General features: G+C 45.3%; 1 protein-coding gene across 1 annotated transcript in view; it reads left to right on the top strand.

Moving 5' to 3' along the window:
- Nucleotides 1–8,543, top strand: part of LOC136661059 (very-long-chain 3-oxoacyl-CoA reductase-like) — a 29,594-nt gene extending 21,051 nt beyond the window's left edge. The window contains exons 4-11 of the mRNA XM_066638080.1: nucleotides 1,555–1,665; nucleotides 4,369–4,433; nucleotides 5,505–5,549; nucleotides 5,647–5,681; nucleotides 6,200–6,281; nucleotides 6,544–6,609; nucleotides 7,821–7,967; nucleotides 8,328–8,543. Coding sequence (XP_066494177.1) covers nucleotides 1,555–1,665; nucleotides 4,369–4,433; nucleotides 5,505–5,549; nucleotides 5,647–5,681; nucleotides 6,200–6,281; nucleotides 6,544–6,609; nucleotides 7,821–7,967; nucleotides 8,328–8,543 — 767 coding nt within the window. The remainder of the gene's footprint in view (nucleotides 1–1,554; nucleotides 1,666–4,368; nucleotides 4,434–5,504; nucleotides 5,550–5,646; nucleotides 5,682–6,199; nucleotides 6,282–6,543; nucleotides 6,610–7,820; nucleotides 7,968–8,327) is intronic.
- The last annotated feature ends 12,138 nt before the right edge of the window (nucleotides 8,544–20,681 follow it).

Genomic DNA, 20,681 nt, shown 5'->3' with positions numbered 1-20,681 from the left:
ATCCCCCATCCCAGGCCTGATCCACCAACATATGGCTCTTTGGACTTGAGCTAAAGATTTTGCTAGTGCAGATCCAAGTACAGTGGTACCTCGCATAACGAATGCCCCATGCAGCGAAAAACCCACAGAACGAAAGCGGTGTGCGAAGTTTGGTAACTCGCATAACGAATTTTTATGACTTATGCTTTGCATAACGAATTTTTTTTTTATTGTCCTGGTTTGTCTTAAGGGGGCGGATCTTCATGTCCCTTTATGATCCCGTTCACCCTAGTAAGGGGCGGATCTTCATGTCCCTCTATGATCCCGCCCGCCCTAGTAAGGGGCGGATCTTCATGTCCCTCTATGATCCCGCCCGCCCTAGTAAGGGGCGGATCTTCATGTCCCTCTATGATCCCGCCCGCCCTAGTAAGGGGCGGATCTTCATGTCCCTCTATGATCCCGCCCGCCCTAGTAAGGGGCGGATCTTCATGTCCCTCTATGATCCCGCCCGCCCTAGTAAGGGGCGGATCTTCATGTCCCTCTATGATCCCGCCCGCCCTAGTAAGGGGCGGATCTTCATGTCCCTCTATGATCCCGCCCGCCCTAGTAAGGGGCGGATCTTCATGTCCCTCTATGATCCCGCCCGCCCTAGTAAGGGGCGGATCTTCATGTCCCTCTATGATCCCGCCCGCCCTAGTAAGGGGCGGATCTTCATGTCCCTTTATGATTCTGCCCGCCCTAGTAAGGGGAGGATCTTCATGTCAGCTTGCTCCCAGGAAAGTGTGCACAGGATTACAGCCTTCAAACTCCCCACTCAGCATCCCCCCATCGCTCATTCACCCTCTCACTGCCCCATTTCCTTCACGTTTCCCCATGATCAAGGCAAAAGCAAGCAATTGAGTGCAGCTGCAGTGTCCTCCCCAGCTTAGAGCACAATCCTGTGCGTGACTCCTCAGAAGTAATTCCCATTGTGCTTACTCCCAGGAAAGTGTGCTCAGGATTACAGCCTTCAAGCTCCCCACTCAGCATCCCCCCCCCGTTTTTGAAATCCTCTGTACAGTATGTATGCCTTTAAAGAGCACTTAATAAACACTTTGTAAACCAAATTTGACTTTGTTCTGACTTTTCTTGCCCATAGGAACGCATTAATTAAATTTCAATGCATTCCTATGGGAAAACACGCTTCGCAAAACAAAAAACTCCCATAACGAAAGGACTCGCAGAACGGATTAATTTCGTTATGCGAGGCACCACTGTACTCCCATCGCGGCAGTGGCTGCTTACTTCAGGGCAAGGGAACAGGTGTCTCCTAACATCAGGGAGACCTCCAGCTGCCTCTCTTTCCATGCTGGATATAGTGGAGGCCGTACTGGTGCCGCTGCAGCTCGGCACAGAAAGTTAGTTAGGATTTGGCTGTTCTGCTTCAGAGACATAACCGGACAGGCTGTTCGGACCCCTGCAAGACTGGACACCTGCATGTGTCAGACAACTGCTCAGTGTTCCTAAGTCTGCCTGTTGGTCTAGTGACCTGTTCTGGCAAGGCAGTTCCAGCATCTCTTTGCCTTCACTTCCCAGAGGAACAGCACAGCCGAAGCACCAGAGTCATCCAGATGGATTTCACCGAGGGATCGGAAAGCTATGAGCCGATTCGAGATGCTCTGCAGGGCCTGGAGATTGGCATTCTGGGTATATGCACCTTTTCCTATTTATACTTTTTATTAAGCTTTTTAATCTTGCGTCATGTACACTATGGGAGCAATCCTAACAGCACAATAGGCCAGCACCAGTCCCAGCCCAGGAGGGTAGCACACGTTAGTGCCTTCTCGGGAGTCGGCTGGGCCGGCGCTGGGTTGCGTGCCAGCCCACGGAGGCTGCATCCTGCCTCCTCACCAACATGGGGAGGGAGGGTTGCATCAGCCAAGCTTGGCCAATGCCCAGGCCTGGGGAGGGCAGGAGGAGGCAGGAGGGAGGGGTTCTGGGATGGTGGGAGGGTGGGTGGAGGGCAGTCCTGGAGGAGGGTGGGTGGGGAGCAGGAGGCAGGGCTGGGACCCAGCTGTTATGATGGATAACAACCCCGTTCCCTGGGCAGTGAGGAAGAGCTTGAAGCTGCTCCGTTCTCCTCAGACTTGTGCCACCTCCTGAGGTGGCATTCTCGGTATATGCACCTTTTCCTATTTATACTTCTTATTAAGTTTTTTAGTAAAGCAACATGCACACTATGCGCACAATCCTAACAGCACAATAGGTGCTGAGGTGACACAAGTCACTGGGGCCTCACTGGGGCCGTGGTGGCTTACCTGGGAGTAAGGGGAAGAGTTTCCCCTTGCCTCCTGCTGAGCCACTTCTGACCCCAATCTTGTGCTGAACTTGCCTGTTCCAATGCAAGATAGGAGTGAGCTGTATGTCCAGCAAGCAGTGGAGAAATCACTGGAAGTCCCTCCCACAGAGAGTCAGAGAATATCAAAATGGGGAGAGGGTGTCAGGCCTTTGGCATCCAAGCCCTGAATTGTTGTGAGCCAGGATGTGGCAGGAGGGGCCTTGATGTCCAGGCCTCGTATGAAATGTAAATTAAAGGAACAGCACCACTGTATGTGATTGGTAATCAGCTGCACCTGTTGCAGGTGCGAGCCATGTGAGCTGGGAGAAATGTGTGCTGAGTCACGTAGGCTATGGAGGAATGGTGCAATGCACCACTGGACAGCCAATCAGAGTGGGTCACAAGACTGTCTTGTGACTATGAGGTCGCCCTACTCTGATTGGCTGGCCCCGGTATATATGGGGGCAAGAGCAGACTTCAGGTGTGGGTTGCTGTGGTGGAGTTTCTGTGCGTCCTGTTGCTGGTTTGTTCTGTGGCTGGGACTGTGCATTATCTTGACTGTGCCTCTCTGTATCCCTGACTTCTGGACCGTTTGACTGACTACTCTTCTGCCTGCTCCTTCACCAATACATGCTTCTGCAACAAACAAGCCTGTGGCTGCTTCTTTGGCTCTGTTTGGGATCGCCTGCTTCTTGTGCTCTTTCCCTACGCTCCCATGCCACTCTGCTATCAGGAAAGCAAGGGCTATCCTCCCCTGCTGACCTGACAGAGGGTCCATTTTCTAAAGATGGCTCTAGTTTTTTCATTTGAACATGTTGTGGTTGCATCAGTCTGGTGGTGTTCTGCCAGATTCCCAGTCCAAGCTCTGCCTGGAGAACTATGCCCACTTTTAGCTAATTAGCTCCCCTTCTTTCCTCAAAAGTGACCCTGGTTCTGCCCTGCAGTACTGCTGGACCTTACCACCAGGGTAGCTTGCCTGTTTAACCTACAGAGGTCCTCCTTCCTGCCAGCAGCCTTCCGCCACTACAGCAGCCCCTTGGTCCTCAGCAGATCTTGGGCACAGCAGCCAAATACCAGTCTTAGTGTCTCCAGTATTTCTGCTCCAGCAGCTTCCAAAGTCCATTCACACATCAGTCCATCAGCAGTTCCAGCAGTCTATTAGCCATCAATTCCTCAGTCCATTTCTCCAGTCTGTCCTTCCTCAAGCTTCCCACCTTCTGCTACCCACACCAAACTCTCCCTTCATCAGGTGCTTTTATGCCTGAGGGCTCTATTCCCTTCAAGTGGCTGCAGCTGTGCAGCACACTCTGCTGGGTGCCCAGGCCTTACCCTTAAAGGGGCCACTGCTGATACCACATCTACCTCCTGGCCAGATCTTCTGCGATTCCAATACAGGTGGCTGTCACAAACATCACCCTTGGGGTAGGGAAGGACCAGGGGAGATTCCCAAGTCAACCAGGATTTAACCCTCCTCCACCTACACCATCCTCCACAAACCCCCAAGAGCAATGTTTATTTATTTAGCTTACTCCAAGCCCCAGGTCCTATTAACATACATGTCCTTGGTTAATTATTGCACTCAATTTTCATGTAAAAGATTTTTATTATAGCTTTAAGGGAGCTTCAATTGCTCCAATAACATATTGACATGATTTACAGTAGCTTAAAAACAAGAAAAGATCATATTTAAAAAGAGGCTAAAAATTACCTACCTTTCAGGTCTCTCAGCATTTCTTCCAGTATAAAAGCTGTTAACCCCCAGCTCCCTTCCTCCTGCTGTGTGTGTTTTCATGCACCCATGCCCAGGTTTTATTCTTTAAATTACTAATGCACTACACCTGGGTAACAAACACCCGACTTAATCCATCTTAAAGGGAAAGGGACTTGCCCCACCCCATGACACTGGCCTCTAATTTCAACCCACATTCCAGCCTGTTGTCTTGAAGTATGTGCCTGAGGTCTCTTTGTGCTCCTCTGCTTTGTTACTGAGGGAAGGCAGAAGGGTGGTGGCTCTGACCCACTGGCCTTCTGTGTCTGTGTGACAACTCACCCTCTGCTCACTCTTTTTACAGTGAACAATGTTAGCATGACCATTCCTCTGCCACTGCATTTTCTACACCTCCCTGGCATTGACAAGGTGAGTTTGGTCTCAGCCAAAGACCGCCTGGCACCTCCCTGCCTGTCATCAGGTACCACCATTTGTGCAATCTCCCCTGCACACAGTTGGTAGCTCAGTGCATTGTGACATGTCGGCTGCCATCCCTGGGTTGCAATTAGCTGAGCACGTGAAGTGGAAAGTACAACGCTCGTTTGTGGCTCCCCTGTCCACCACCCCATATTTCACAGGTCTCAAGCAGGCATGTAATGGGGCTCTTCTCAGGTTGAGTTGGAAAGTGCCCTTACATCCCCCCCCCCCCAACACTGGGCCTTTTTAATCACTGACCCGGAGCTGCTGGGCTCCCCTTCCTAGAGCAAATATGGTGTGGAATTCTAACCTTCTTGGAAACAATGTTCAGAGAGGTTGCCATTCTGTTGCTGCAAATAGGGCCACACATTAAGGGCGCAATCCTAACCGGCACTCATGCCGGCATAGGGGGCCCTGGAGGACACAAACGTGCCGTAAAGCATGTTTGCGCCTCCGTGAGTGGGAGCTAGGTCAGCGCATCCAGATGTGCCAATGCGTGGAGGGAGAAACCTGACATAAACGAGCACACTGCCATAAGCGGCAAACGTAGGCATGGGGGTGTGAGGAGGGGGCGGGAGGGGCATTATTGGGAGGGGGAGGGCGGGCCCGTGGGCGCGCACACGGGGTGCCAGGGGTGGGGCCTTCTTGTGCCTTTGTCTTGTTTTTGAAACATCCCTCTCTTGCATGGAGGAGCCAGTAAACACCATGACCAAGGGAATAGGTCTTTTTTAGGACACTATTTTGATTGAAAAGTGGAGCTTAACTAAAGTCAATACATTTTAAAACAAACCTTGAATTCAAGTCTTCAAGTAGACTCAGGCTCTACTTCTGTCAAATTCAGACTGTGGCCGCTCTTTCTCTCCACCTTTTACTAGCTGAAGTGTCCTGTGACGCTCCAAAGGCTGTGGAGAGATGCCAAGGTGGTCTGGAAAGTCAAGGTCCCCTTGGTCTCTCATCAGTTGCCAGAAGCTTTGTGACAAGACAACAACCAAGACAGTCACACTTCTTTTCCGTCTCTTACAGTATATACCTGACTTGGTGAACTGCAATATACTTTCAACATTAAAGGTGGGTTATGTATGGATGGAAACGAGACATGGAAGGGGAAGGTGCTTGGGCCCCGTTTCCCATCACTGACTGTGTGTCATTGCTCTTGTTCTCCTAGATGACACAGATCATCCTTCCTCAGATGGTTGCCAGGTAGGCGAGGAGGGAATCTGCACACCTCAGAACCTGCCTGTACAGTATTCCAGAATGACACCTGTGAGGGCTTCTGCTTCCTGCAAGGAAAGGATTTTGATTGGGGTTGTCAACAATATAGGAAAAAAGTATCATGAGCAGATGTGTGGACAGAACCCTCTGCTCCAAAAAAGAGGGACAAAGCTCATCTGTGGCAATTTGTGGCAAATTTGCAGGAAAGAAAGGAACAGTAGTAATAATATAGCACAGAGATGATTCTGGTCCATGGCACATTGAACCTAAAATGGTTGGTTGGCCACATTGCATAGTTTAGAAGGCTAGAAAGAGACATTTGCTTGTCTCCATTTGCTCTTTTCCAGTCCTTGGGGTCACAGTCTTTCTGGTGCCACAAGGGCTCTTTGATTGCTGTAAAGGCAATCCTTTACACTCTGGAATATTTTGGAGAATCCCGGTTTGCATTGGATTCCTTACAGAAGGGCAGGTGTTCTGCTAACTCACCAGAATGACTCTCTCTGTAGGAAGAAGGGGATTGTCATAAACATATCTTCGATACTTGCCCGTCGTCCTATGCCCCTGCATCAGATATATGCTGCATCCAAGGTGAGGAGCATGTACACCTCTGTAACCCTATACCTGAAGGTCCAGGCTTTCTTACTTCCATTGTCTCCCTCTACTTCATGACCTCCAAATAATCTGCTTTTCATATAATAAGTGGAACTTGCAGCTTGATCGTGCCCTTGTCAGTTGAGGTCTAACCATCTTTTGCAAATGTGGCTATGAGAATGGGAGCCAATGTCCTCACCCTAAGTGCCCATGGAGTTATTTCCACCCTCAGACCTTGATTTTTCTGCTTCTGTTTCAGACATTTCTGGATCTTTTCGCACGAGGGTTGGACCGAGAATACCGCTCCAAAGGCATCATTGTGCAGGTATTGTTGATTGAGCCTCTTGTTCTTATCCCAAGGAATCAAAGGACAGTCGGACTTGTGGCAGTCACTCAACAGGGCTTGGCAAAATTCTCCCAGTTAAAAAATTACTTATTTTTTACTCCTTATTTCACTTTGTATATCGTGTGGTCAGGGGCTCAGTGATGACCTATCTCCTGCAGCGCAATCCTATCTTGTGCTGCAACAGGCAGACCAGGAGGCCTGCGCTGTATCCGGCATAAAATAGGGGCTCAAAGTGGCTCAGCCAGAGGCAAGGGGAAACTCTTCCCCTTACCCCCAGGTAAGCCACTGCAGCCCCTATGGGTCTCCTCAGTGGCATGTTCGAGGAGAGCGCTATGCTGCTCGGGAACAGGGTTTGGGATCCAGCATAACTGCCCGGTCCCAGCCCCAACTCCTGCTCCCCGCCCACCCGCCCCCAGGACCGCCCTCCCCCTGCCCTCCCCTGCCCTCCCCCTGCCACAGAACACCTCCCTCCTGCCTCCTTCCCACACACCCCAGAGCCATGCGTCGGCCAAGCTTGGCTGATGCGAGGCCCCTCCCCAAGTCGGCGCGGAGGTTGGCCAGTATGTGTCCGTGCGCCAGCCAATGCACGAGGAGGCGCAAACATGCTTTATGGCACATTTGCGCCGGCCCAACCCCAGGACAGGCTTGCGCCCTTAGTTAAGCAACTTTAGTATCTGGAGGCAGGGCAGAGGAGAGGAGGAAGCAAGTTTGCTTTAATTACTAGTTCCCCTTTATCTTGTGCTAGTGTTGTTTTACCGTAAACAGAAGAGATGAAAATGATGAAGGGAAGGCGACAATTAATCCCCCCCTCCGCTATCTTTGCAATTATCAGAAGCTGCCTAACTAAGAGGCAGCCCATCACTAATTCCCCAGTGATTCGGAACTGGAAGCAACAAATGGGACAGTGTTTGCAAAGATGTACCATTCAACCAATGGTACAGTAATTTCTGAAAGCCTGGATTGGCATTTTGCCAGGACATATCCATTGATTGGCAGTCAGAATATGAAGCCTCCAGATTGTCAAGGCCTGGGAAAAAAAGTACTTGGAGCCTAGATCTCCTGCCCAGAACCTTCTGCCGCTTGAACCTCAGGCTGCAGTTCCCAGCTCCTGTCCTGAGGAATCCTGAGCTGGAGAAGACAAGCCTGGATTCAGACATGGTCTCCCGCTGTAATGCTCCTTTCTTCCGCAGAGTGTGCTGCCCGCTTTTGTTGACAGCAATATGACTGCCAAGTATGCAGAATGGGGGAAGATACCGGCAGATGTGTTTGCGCACAAGGCCTTGAATACTGTGGGGCTCACCAACAGAACCTCGGGCACCCTTATGCACAGCATTCAGGTATGTTCAGTGTGGGTTGCAAGGTAGATTAATGGACAGCAGCAAACCCTTGTTTGTTTTTTATCCTCTATGCCAGCAGTTTTCAAACTCTCTAGGGGAGTTTGAACTGCTCTAAGTCCTTGTGGGGGGTGGGGGGGAGGCAGCGGGGGTGGGGGGAGGCAATGATGCAATCCCCAGGATCGCATCCAGGCCTGGCAGGTATATCCTACATCTTTGCAGGGCTTGCCAGAGGCTGCCTCCCCAGAGACAATATCTGGAAGGGCTCTTGGGCTCAGCTGGGGGACTGGCCGGCTGGGGGTGGAGCCTGCAAGCTTGTCGACCTGCATGCCTGATTGCTCTCCTCCTCCTCTTTCTTGGCAGGTATATTCTACATCTTTGCAGGGCTTGCCAGAGGCGCGAGCCTTTGGCGCAAGCCAAAGGGCTCTTGGCCCGTGGCTCTTAGCCCGGGGCTCATGCCCGGAAGATCAGATGCCCTCTTGGTCAGCAAATCAAAAACAGTGGTCGGATATCCTCCCCTTCTGTTTAGCAGGGAAGAGAGGAGCAACAGTCTTTTTGCAGCAGAGGATCCGCCTGTGAGACACCCAGTGCTGGGCTTGCCTTGTTTTTATATTTTTATAAGCAGTCCTGCTGGGTGTCTCTCTTTGTATAGGCCAGTCTCAGAAGGTTTGAGAATTTGGGGCATCTGTGCCTCTGGCCTCCTCCCAGAACCAAGCATTTCCTGGGGGAGAGGGAATAAATTTGAAGCCAGTTCTGGCTAATAAGGCTGCGGCCTCATTACATCCCCCAAACTCTACTCCTTAGTCGCCTTGGGTGCCCCCCAGGGAGAAAGGCAGATTGCAACTCCAATAAATAAATAATAATAAATACTCCTCTTGCTCAGAGAAAAGCCTCACTCAGCCTTGCTCAGCATTTTCCTTCTTTTTGTTTGCCTTTCAGTGGCTCCTGGCACGGACATTACTTCCCCAGTGGTTGCATTTTTCACCCATCGGGACTGCTCTTATTTCCTTCTTCCACAAGATCGTGATGAGGCAGGACTAGCCTTCCTTGCTGAAGATCCGCGAGGGGATGGGGCATGGCCCAATGCCCTGGCCCTAAAGCTTTGTTTGGGTCTTGTTGTCCTGCACGCAGATGTTGATGAGATGTTTCCCACTAAGTTTCCACTGCATATTTGGGAAGCTGCTTTTCCCCCCACATGACCAATTCATTTCAGTCGAGAATTGAAAGGGCCTTGATAGCTTTAACAGCCAGGGAACAGCCGCCCTAGTGGCCCCTGTGAACGCCATGTAGAAGGCGAGGAAAAGTCCTAAGCAGAACCGGGCTTACTGGTTAACACGGAGCTATTTCTTTTCTTATTGCTAACTTAACACTGACCTTGCAAAAAGGGGAAGTAGTCTAAGTGAATACTATGTGATCAGGCTTCTCTCAGGAGTGAAAGCCATTAGTATACAGGTATGCCCCCGTATCCGCAGGGATTCTGTTCCGGAACCTACTGTGGATACCTGAATTCATGGATAATACTGGATGCTCCTCACCCTCCAGAGGGAAGGGGTGCACGGGGGAGGGAAGCACTGATCTAATTCGCTTTTCAGTGAAACCACAGATACGGGATTCACGGATACGGCCCCCCATAGTAATCTTTACGGATAGCAATATCAAAGAAAGTGTCATCAGGGAAAGGGTGAGAACCACCAAAGCAAAACAAATGGAAGCTGGTGAAACTGATTTTTCTCCTAGTGCTCACTTTTTGCTGGTGTTGTCAAGTTGCTAAATGATGATTGCACATCCTAAAAAACTGTACAATGTAACACACCCTTTCTGTGCCAGGCAGAGGGTTGGTTTTTTGCTCTGCTGCCACGACTGCCTCTCATTTTCAGCTGTATCTTTTTTTTCTTTATTGATGAATAACAAAATAAAAAGGATGCTATCGTAAAATGCAATATTATTTATGTATTTAAAAAACCTATAAAGGAAAGGGGGGGGAGAAAAAAGGAAGGAGTATAAAAAGGAAGGATAAAAATGCCAGAGTTACAGATATTCTTATACAGGCATGCACTGCTTAACAACTATTTGCTTAATGACGGACCGCATGTATGACGGTGGTCAAAGCACATTAAAGATTAATGATGCAATTGCATCTCCCATAGCCTGCGGCAGAGTGACTGTTTACACAACAGAGAGGCTCTTAATTCAAAGAAGAGGCAATCTATCTCTGGTAGCCTGTGCAGGCAGCTAGTGTGTAGCACAGCGTGTCTGTTTACACCACAAAGGCAATAGATGGGACTGGATGTTCACTTAATGACCTTATCACATAACAACCAATTTGGGGCCAATTGGAAGCAGCCCAAGACCTAGTGTCTAGAATGAGGCTAAGGACAGAGAGGGACTCTGCTGCTGCTGCAAGTGCCACTTTCCAGGAAGGCCAGGAAGTGGCAGGTGAAGGACGCACTGGTGTAGCTAAGGGGGTGCAGGGGGTAGCAACTGCACCAGGCAACAAGTTTTAGGGGTGCAATAACCTGAGCTTGACACTAGTGGCTAAAATTGTGAAAACCTTCATATTGTTGAATGATACCATCATGTTATACAGTATTCAATGCAGAATTTAATGCAGAATGCAATGAAACAAACCGCATCAAAATGTCCCTATTCTATCAAAGGTTATAACCAAATAACCGAAAATAAAAGCGCAACTGCATTATGTAACAAAAACTGGATTATCTTAACCCAAAACCGACCAATGAGACTGATTGGTTCGAGAGGAAATTCTTCCCAGGGAGTCAATTGCATCAGACTTCTTTTATTGAAACTGTGGGGGTGGAAACAGAGGACCCAGCCAGGACACTGTCTGGCTAGGTGCAGTTTGTTTGCACCCGCTGAGACTTGCTCAACTGGCACACATCACACTCCGTTCCAGGGAAATCTAGAAAACCAGGATTCTGGTAATGAGAAGCAGCTCAGTGCTGGTTCAAACATACAACTGCACTCAGAATCCCGGTCTGACTGCCCTTGAACCGCCCTTCCTTTTCTTTCGGTCCCCTGAATTTCACTTGGATTCTCTTATGAGGGCAGAAACAGCAGAACTATAAGCCAGATTCTATGTATATTTGGGACATGCACGTTGATAAACAGACAACTGCATCTGCAATGCTGCTTTCACAGGGAGGAGGTGCTGAAATGTATTCAGCCTGACTCCTGCATGTTGCTCTCAGGGTTGCAGGTGAACTGGTTAAGCTGGTTATTTGTATGTAGTGAAGGAATTTTTTTTTTTTAATTTTTGCTTCAAATATGTTGCATTTTGCCTTTTCTTTATGCCCACTTCCTTTTTTATTAATAGCTTTTTATTGTTTTTCCACAAACAAACCCACATAAAAACACAGACATACACAACCACATTGGGTTTGCAAGATGCCATATACCTATTAACTAATATCTCATTCTACAAATAAAAAGGGCAAAAAAGAAAAAGATATTTATCTCTAGATACCCTGTTTCTATATTCTCTATATTTTTTTCATTAATTCCATCATCCAAATGATCTCTTCTTCATTAAAATTCTAGACTCTTATCAATATCTCGTATACTAAATTTTACAACTGTTAATTTCATAATAACTGAATATATCATTTATCTATCTATAACCTCTATAACATCTCGTTAACCTATAAAATTCTAAAGTTATTAATATATAAAATACAACTTTTCAATAACACACATAAGGTAATCAATTTCTACATTTTAACTCTAAATTTTAACTATAACTTTCCAACTTTTCCCATCATTTATTACTTTCACTAAAAGTGAATTGATACTTAAGATAATGATATGGTCTGGCAGTTATATAATATTTGATTTGGGATAAGAGAATATATAGATTAGCATTGTATAGGTCAATTTTGATCTATAGGTCAATTAAGTATCAATTCAAGTAACTGTACAAGTAAGCCCAGCTTTACCTAATCATGTTCTTCCTCAAAAAAACCCTCCGTTACCACCTTCTCCTCCTGGTCGTCGAGGACAATCTTCACTACTCACATCTATGACAGACCGGCCTCAGCAAAAATCTCGCAGTCTTCGAAGGATTAAGAACTCCTTAATACGGCGATCAAAGAACCTGTGCCCCTCTCTGTCGATTCCCTTCGTTGGATCTACTGAGTCCTCGAACTGTTCTTCTTTCCCTTCCCTTCCACTAACGCAAACTCCTAAGTCCTATGACCAGTCGAGACTCACTCACTCGACAGCTGTTTCTCTCTGTTCCAATGACCCCCTTTCTCTCTGTCCCTCCTCTCCTCCTATATCAACCCAATTACCCCTTTCTCCTACTAACTTAACAGAAGTGGACCAGCAATCCTTACCCACTGTTACTGGTCCAACTAAGTCTATTAATCAACATCTATTTCCTGTTTGTGTTGTTTCTAAATCTCTTCCCTCTGAACCCTTTGTATTGGTAGACGCTACATCCCAATTCCCTCCTCCTTTAAATTTCGATTTTACCTTTGTAAAGGATCATTCTGATGGTTCTCTCTCCACATCCTCTAAGCACTGACTAGAACCAACTTCCCTAACCCCTTCCTCTTCCACTCTTTTCACTTTGATCTCATGGAACATATCCGGTTGGTCATCTAAAAGCTCAGATAAGGACTTCCACGCTTTTATTAAAAAGTTTAATTTTATTTTATTTCAGGAGACATGGTCGTCGGTCCCATTGTCCCTATATGGGTATACTTCTTTTGTGACCCCAGCATTTAGGAAGAATGCCCTAGGGAGACCTTGTGTGGGACTTTGTTGTTTTGTTAAATCTGGCCTTTCTTGTTTAGTTTCTCAGTTAGATTCGAACTCTTCTTATTTTCAAACTATATTAATTCAGTTTAAAGATATTCAAATTCTTCTTTTTAATGTATATATACCCCCAGCTAAACTTGCCCCATCCGATATTTGGTTAGATCTTGATAACACTATATCCCGTGCTTCTAACTTATATTCTGATGCTTTTATGATTATTTCTGGAGATTTTAATTCTAGAATTGGCCCTTCAAATTCTACACTTGCCCAGCAGATGAACTGGTACTCTGATGACCTTATCCCCCCTTGGTTTCAAACCTCAAGGTCTTCCAAAGATTCTGTAATAAATAGTTTTGCCCCACATCTTATAAGTCTATGTATTTCATTTAACGTCTTTATTCTAAATGGCTCAAAAGGACGTGACATTTCAGGCGATTTTACCCACCTCTCACCAAGAGGTGCTAGTGTAATAGATTATGTCCTAGTTTCTCCTGCCCTTCTGCCCCTTTTATCAGATTTCTGTGTCTGCACCCGTTCTGAGAGTGATCACTTGCCAGTTGCACTTACTCTTAATATTCCCTTTGATTCCCCTGTCTCTTCTCTTTCTCTCCCCAATCCAAGCCGTCCCTATAGATGGTCACCAGTTGTGGAGCAAGCCCTGTCCCAGTGGACTCAGGCACCTGAAACTAACTCCCAATTGCGTTTATTATTTGCCTCTCGGGACACTACTGATGTGATTGAAGCTTTCCAAGCTATAATCTCTTCTTTGGTAGATCACTTGAGGATGGCTAGCCCAAGTAATCCTCCCCGTTTTACAAAAAACACATGGTTTGACGAGGAGTGTTGGAAATTAAAAAAGCAGGTGCGTACCCTTTTTCTTTTTTTTCGGAATAATCCATCTTTTTACAATTTACAATATTATTTTCAACTACGGACTGCCTGCCGAAAGTATTTCCAGGAAAAACAACATCTTTTTGCCCTTGGGAAGTGGTCCATTCTCCATCAAGCCATTATTTCCAAAAACCATAAAACTTTTTGGGATGCAGTTACTAGGGCAAATCATCCAACCCCTGTCATCTACTCTGATATTCCAGAAACCACATGGATAGATTATTTTTCCAAAATTTTCTATTCTTCTTCCCTCCCTATTTCTGATATTGATCTCCAAAAAGTCCCTGAATGGCCATCGGTTTCCCCACTGGAAATTTATAAACTCATAACTTCCTTAAAATCAGCCAAAGCCCCCGGCCCAGATTTTATCATCAATGAAATTCTTCTTACTAATCCTGGTTGGTGGGCTGCTCCCTTGGCTTCTCTTTTTACCACGATTAATTCTACAGGTCTATTCCCAGATATCTGGCGCTGTTCATTTCTTCTTCCAATTTTTAAGAAAGGTGACCCCGCTTCTCCGTCAAATTATCGTCCTATAAGTCTTATATCTTGTATAGAGAAGCTTTATGCCAAATTCCTTCTTCAAAAGCTGTCATCCTGGGCCCGTTTGAAAAACCTTCCAGGAGTTGAACAATCAGGTTTTCGCCAGGGTGTTTCTACTCTGGATCATGCCTTTGCACTTTCTTTTTTAGCCCAGAAATATTCCATACATCATAAATCAAATCTATATGTAGCCTTTATCGACCTACAAGGTGCTTTTGACTCGATAAATAGAGCCCTTTTATGGAAAAAGTTATCCAACTGGGGCATTGACCAGAGGCTTCTGTTTTTGTTACAGCAACTTCATTCCCATAATAAATGCCAAATCCGTCTTCCTTTTACCAATATTCTCTCTTCTAGTTTTCCTATCAATAAAGGAGTGAGGCAAGGTTGCATCCTTGCCCCTCTTCTTTTTAATTTATTCATAGCCGATCTTCCTGCCAGCTTAACCACCACCTCTCATTCCTTTCCTGTAATAAATAAAAAGCCAATTCCGATTCTTCTTTATGCCGATGATACAGTACTTCTCTCACTCACAAAATCCGGTCTTCGTGAGCTCATTTCCAAATTTCAAGTTTATTGTCATTCAAATGATCTTGTAATTAATGTCAACAAAACTAAAATTATGGTTTTTTCCCGCTCCTGGACTCCTTCTATATGGTCAATCAACTCCCAATCTTACATTCAAGTTAAATCTTTTAAATATCTAGGTTTACATTTTCATTATAATTTATCATGGATTCAACATAAAAAGTCAGTTATTTCTTCAACAACTACCCACCTTTTGGCTATAACAAATTTTTATTTTAATGCAGGAAATCAATACATCCCAGCAGCGATTCAAATTTTTAAAGCAAAAATTATTTCTCATTTATTATATGGTATCCCGATATGGATACAGGCAGTTTCTAAGGATTTGGATCATATTGCTTCTTCCTTTTTTAGAAAGATATTAGGTATTCCTAATCTTATACGGTTGTCCACTATTCTGTTAGAACTTGGTTTACACCTTCCCTCCACTTATGCCTGGCTTTTTACCTTTAAGTTTTGGTTAAGGATTCATTTATCTCCTTCCCCTGACTCTTTAATTACAGAATTAATGAGTGATACGTATATCTTTATTTGGTTTAAAATAGTGGAAACTAAACTCCACTCTATTAACCTATCAGTAGAATTACTTGCTGATCTAAACTTATCTCAAGCTTATAAAATTATCAAAGACCACCTTTTTCTAGCTGAATTCAATACTTTAAAAAATTCTCTTAATTTGACCTGTTCCCCCCTTTCCCTAGGTCTTTTTCCGCAACATGTTGTTGCCACTTCAAACTATTTTTTTCACCTCACTAATCCTAGACTGAAGAGAGCCTTCATGCTCGCCAGACTCAACATATTTCCCTCAGCTGTTCATTATGGTCGTTTCATGCGAGTTCCTCGCGAGAAACGATTATGTTTATTCTGTGGGGAGACCCCGGATACTCTTTTACACATTTTGCTTTTTTGTCCCTCTCATGATTCTCATCGTAGGATTTATCTAGAATCCTGGATTTCTAATTTTCCCCCTCAGGTATCACCCCTTCCCCAGTTGTTGGAAGACTCTATTGCTCCCTTGACGTATTCAGTGGCTAGTTTCCTGGCCTATACATTACAAAAAACGCCGGACTTTAGTTCTATAAAATCTTCTTTAAAATTTTTGTAGTCACCTTTTTCCATCTAACACCTGTTTTATTGAAAGGATAAGGTTGTCCCTTCTGGCTCCTTTTCTTTCTAGATCCTATTTCTTTTTTCTCTATTTAGTTTTCCTGAATTAGTCTAGTGGATAACGGTTGTATTGTTCCACTTTGTTGTCAGTTGTTTGCTGTAATATTTATAATGCCAATAAAGGTTAACTAACTAACTAACTTTCCCTTTTCAAAAAAAATTCTAAACTCTTTCATTAATACAGCTTATTCTAATACAAATTATTCTAAATACATGTCGTAAATCTAATTATAAACCGATCTCCCAGATCACTTCTATATACTACATATCTTACCCATCTATAAATTCCAGTTCTACTTCATCAAAATTGACCTATACAATGCTAATCTATATATTCTCTTATCCCAAATCAAATATTATATAACTGCCAGACCATATCATTATCTTAAGTATCAATTCACATCTTGCATATCATCTCTAAGCTTAACCTATATAGTCTCTTATCCCAAATCAAATACAGTAGAACCTCCAAAGTTGACCACCTCTCTATATTGACCACCTCCTTAAGTTGACCTAATTTCCACAGTATGGACAGTCACTGCATATACACTATGGGAGACCAACCTCTCTATATTGATCACCTCCGTAAGTTGTATCTTGAGCACTTCGACCATTGCACAGAGTATTAATTTACCCTATGTAAGTTGCCCACTGAACGCGATACTGTGGGCCTGTGTTTTGTCTGGCTTGTCCCATCTTGGAAAAGCGACAATCCCTCCCCTATGCCTGCTAGCGCGTGTGTAAAAGGGTTTTTATAGTTGGGCACACTGCACATAGCCGACAAACCTGCGCCGGCTGCCGATTGTACCTGGACATGTACCAAGTTGTGAGGGACATGAGGTTGCTTATGCATAGTCCTTTCACTTTGGTTCCCATCACCAGTGTGTTACTTTACACTTATACTGAAACACAACTGCTATTTTGCTGCCTATTCTCCCGATTTGGAGAGATCCTTCTGGAGCACTTCACAATCCCTTCTGGTCTTCACCACTCAGAAAAGTTTAGTGTCATCCACAAACTTGTCTACCTCCCTGCTTATCTCTGTTTCCAGGTCATTTATGAAGATGCTGAAAAGCACCAGTCCCAGGAAAGATCCTTGAGGCACTCCACTTTCCACCTCTCTCTGCTTTTTTCTGTCAATTGCCCATTGACACCCACTCTCTGTTTCCTGGTCCTCAACCAGTTCCCAATCCATGAGAGGACCTGTCCTCTACTATTCCCTGACTGTGGAGTTTTCTCAACAGCTTTTAGCGAGGGACCGTATCAAACACCTTCTGGCATTTAGTGAATCTGAGGAGACCCAGTGGAGGCCAGGCAGCCTAAGTAAAAAAGAGGGTTTTTTTTTTTAGCTGTTGGGGCTATGTAACATGCTACATGCTATGGGCTGGCAAGCAATAGCATTGGTCTGCCTGTCTGCTATGAAACCAAGTATTTTTTTTAAGCTTATGAATTTTCAGGGTTTTTTTTTAAAACACTGATTGTGGGCTGTTTATTCTCTGTCTCTTGATATAGATATAGATGATATAAATAGTAAACATCACAAGAGGATCAATTCTCATTGATATTTGCAATAAAACTTTTTAAAAATCCAATCTAAATAATAACTTGGCTTTGCATTTGTTGTCCTGGGAGCTAAACATGGTAATATTTAAATGCCTTTTCCCCGTATGTTGACCACCTCCCTATGTTGACCAATTTCCTCCAGTCCCTTGGGTGGTCAACTTAAAGAGGTTCTACTGTATTGTATAAGTGCCAGACCATGTCATTATCTTAAGTATCAGTTCACATCTTGCATATCATCTCTAAGCTTTGGCTTCCCTCTTTTCCATTTTTATTTTTTTAACTATAACTTTCCATCTTTTCACCATTCATTACTTTCCCTCTTTCAATAAAATTCTAAACTCTTTCATTAATACAATTTATTCTAATACAAATTATTCTACTAAATACATGTCATAAATCTAATTATAAGCCATCAAAATTGACCTATAAAATGCTAACCTATATATTCTCTTATCCCAAATCAAATATTGTATAATTACCAAACCATATCATTATCTTAATTCAAAAACTGTATAACTGCCAGACCATGTCATTATCTTAAGTATTGGTTCTCATCTTGCATGTCATCTCTAAGCTTTATTATTATTGATTTCCATTTTATATATTATATATATAATTTCCCTTTTCCATTTTATTATTATTTATTATCCATTTTATATGTTGATCCTTGGTTGTCCCCAATGCCCACTTCCTGTGAACAAGATGAAGGTCCCACATCTGGTGTCCAGCTCTGGTCGCCACATCTCAAAAAGGACATAGCGGAAATGGAAAAGGTGCAAAAGAGAGCGACTAAGATGATTACTGGGCTGGGGCACCTTCCTTATGAGGAAAGGCTACGGCGTTTGGGCCTCTTCCGCCTAGAAAAGAGACGCCTGAGGGGGGACATGATTGAGAAATACAAAATTATGCATGGGAAGGATAAAGTGGATAGAGAGATGCTCTTTACACTTTCACATAACACCAGAACCAGGGGACATCCACTAAAATTGAGTGTTGGAAGGGTTAGGACAGACAAAAGAAAATATTTCTTTACTCAGCGTGTGGTCAGTCTGTGGAACTCCATGCCACAGGATGTGGTGACGGCATCTGGCCTGGATGCCTTTAAAAGGGGATTGGACAAGTTTCTGGAGGAAAAATCCAATACGGGTTTCAAGCCATGATGTGTATGTGCAACCTCCTAATTTTAGAAATGGGCTATGTCAGAATGCCAATGCAAGGGAGGGCGCCAGGATGAGGTCTCTTGTTACCTGGTGTGCTCCCTGGGGCATTTAATGGGCCGCTGTGAGATGCGGGAAGCTGGACTAGATGGGCCTATGGCCTGATCCAGTGGGGATGTTCTTATGTCCCCTTCCCTCAAAGAGACGTCAGGAGCCGCCAATGGCTACCCGGTGTCAGTTGGATCCAGGGGCAGCCATTTTGGCGCCACTCCAACCCTGGGCGCCGGGCAGCTCAGGATTCGGCTGTTGCACTCAGGTTAGCCTCACAATGTGCTAACACCTCCTATTGGCTTGCAGAAAGTGAGAGCCCTGCGTGAAGATTGTCCTGCTCTTTTCTATGCTGCTGATGTGAGTGTGTGTGTGTGTGTGGGGGGGGGGATTTGGGATGTAATGCCCATATATGGTAATGACTGACACCTGGGCCAATTTTCCAACTGTTATTGACTGCAGCTCCTGTTGAAATCCCCAGCATGGCTTTCAACAGTCACCTAGAGTCTGATGACGATTCCTGGCAACTGCAGCACCTTACTGGAGATTTGGCAACTCTGCAGGCACTGCCCTGAGATAGAAGAATAAAAGAGCCTGCTTGTGCTCCAGCGCTCGTGAAGCCGTTTGATCCAGGACAGTGTATGCTGCTGAAAGAGAGAAGCAATAACTTCCAACACTGCTTTCTATCTCAGTCTGGCACTGTCTATCCTTGGGGTTATACCTGTTCTCTGGCTTCTTTTGCGAGCTGCTGGTGGCTTGGGACATTGTATGAGGATTTATATGCTGTTGGAAGCGTGGAAAGGGGTAAGTGATCAAACGTGTATACCAGTGAGCTGGGCAGGAGGTGGCGCAAGTCCCAGGAGACCCATAGGGGAAAGGGCGCCTTACCAGGGGGTTAGGGGAAAAGTTTCCCCTTTACTTCTGACTGAGCCACCTTGGCCCCTATCCTGCACTGGATACAGCACAAGCCTCTTGGCTTGCCTGTTCCAATGCAGGGTAGGATTGTGCCCTTAGGCTGTAATCTTATCTTACTCACTGGAAACAAAAATCTCTGCTTAATTGCTTGTATTTAAGTGTAGTATGATAAAAATTCATTAACAGGTCCGACCCATTAATGAGGCCAACTGGGGTGGGTGCCTTAGGCAACCATTTGTTGGAGAGGGTGCCCATCTCCACTTAGTTCCAGAAGTCACACTTCAAATGATGGTTCTGAACCTCATAAGCACACCATATGTGAGGCACTTTGGATGCTCAGATACGCTCCATACACAAATTAAATCTTGCTCATCATGGATAGTGCCTCTCTCTATGCTGTGCAAAGTTCTGCAGGCTGATTTCTGCATGACATTGAACTGCTGCTAAAGGAGCCAGGATTGGCTAGGATGATTGCACCCCAGGCATACTAGGTATTTCTCCAGTAGGTATTTTTGGCAAGCCTAGGATACAAATTTTCAATGTGTGGGGCTGGCCAGCCCAGTTGCCATGGGGCACATTGTGTTTCTGCTACTGCCAATATTGAGAATTCAGTTGGGTGAGCCCTCTGATGTATGACGAGGGTATCAGGACCTCTGGACTCTTTTCTGTAAACCTATCCCAGCGATCAGGAATGAGATGTTCCAGGAACATCCTGGCATCATATTTATTCAAAATAGGGAGCAAGTTGGTCTGTGCTAATCTTGCTCTCATCATTGCAGTGAAAGAACTCGGGAGACTCAGCTCTTTGCGCCGTGCAAGGTGCTTAGGATCAATGCGGAGGACTTAGTAGAGAAAAAACTGCTCATTGAAATTCCTGTAATTCCATTCCAGGGAGAAAAAGGAGAAGAGATGAGTTCCAGCAGCTCTTTCTACCTTGATCTGCTGCTCTCAGTTATTGGAGGATTGACTGTCCTCTGGCTCCTTCTGCAGGCTGTTTGGGGTTTGGTGTTTAGGTTGAGGATTTATGTGCTGTCTGAAGTGTGGAAAGGGGTCGACCTGGCCTGCT

The sequence above is a fragment of the Tiliqua scincoides genome, chromosome 10 (assembly GCF_035046505.1).
Source record: "Tiliqua scincoides isolate rTilSci1 chromosome 10, rTilSci1.hap2, whole genome shotgun sequence".
Lineage (NCBI taxonomy): Eukaryota > Metazoa > Chordata > Lepidosauria > Squamata > Scincidae > Tiliqua > Tiliqua scincoides.
Note: the sequence above shows the minus strand (reverse complement) of the source record. Positions and strands in the feature narration are given on the sequence as shown.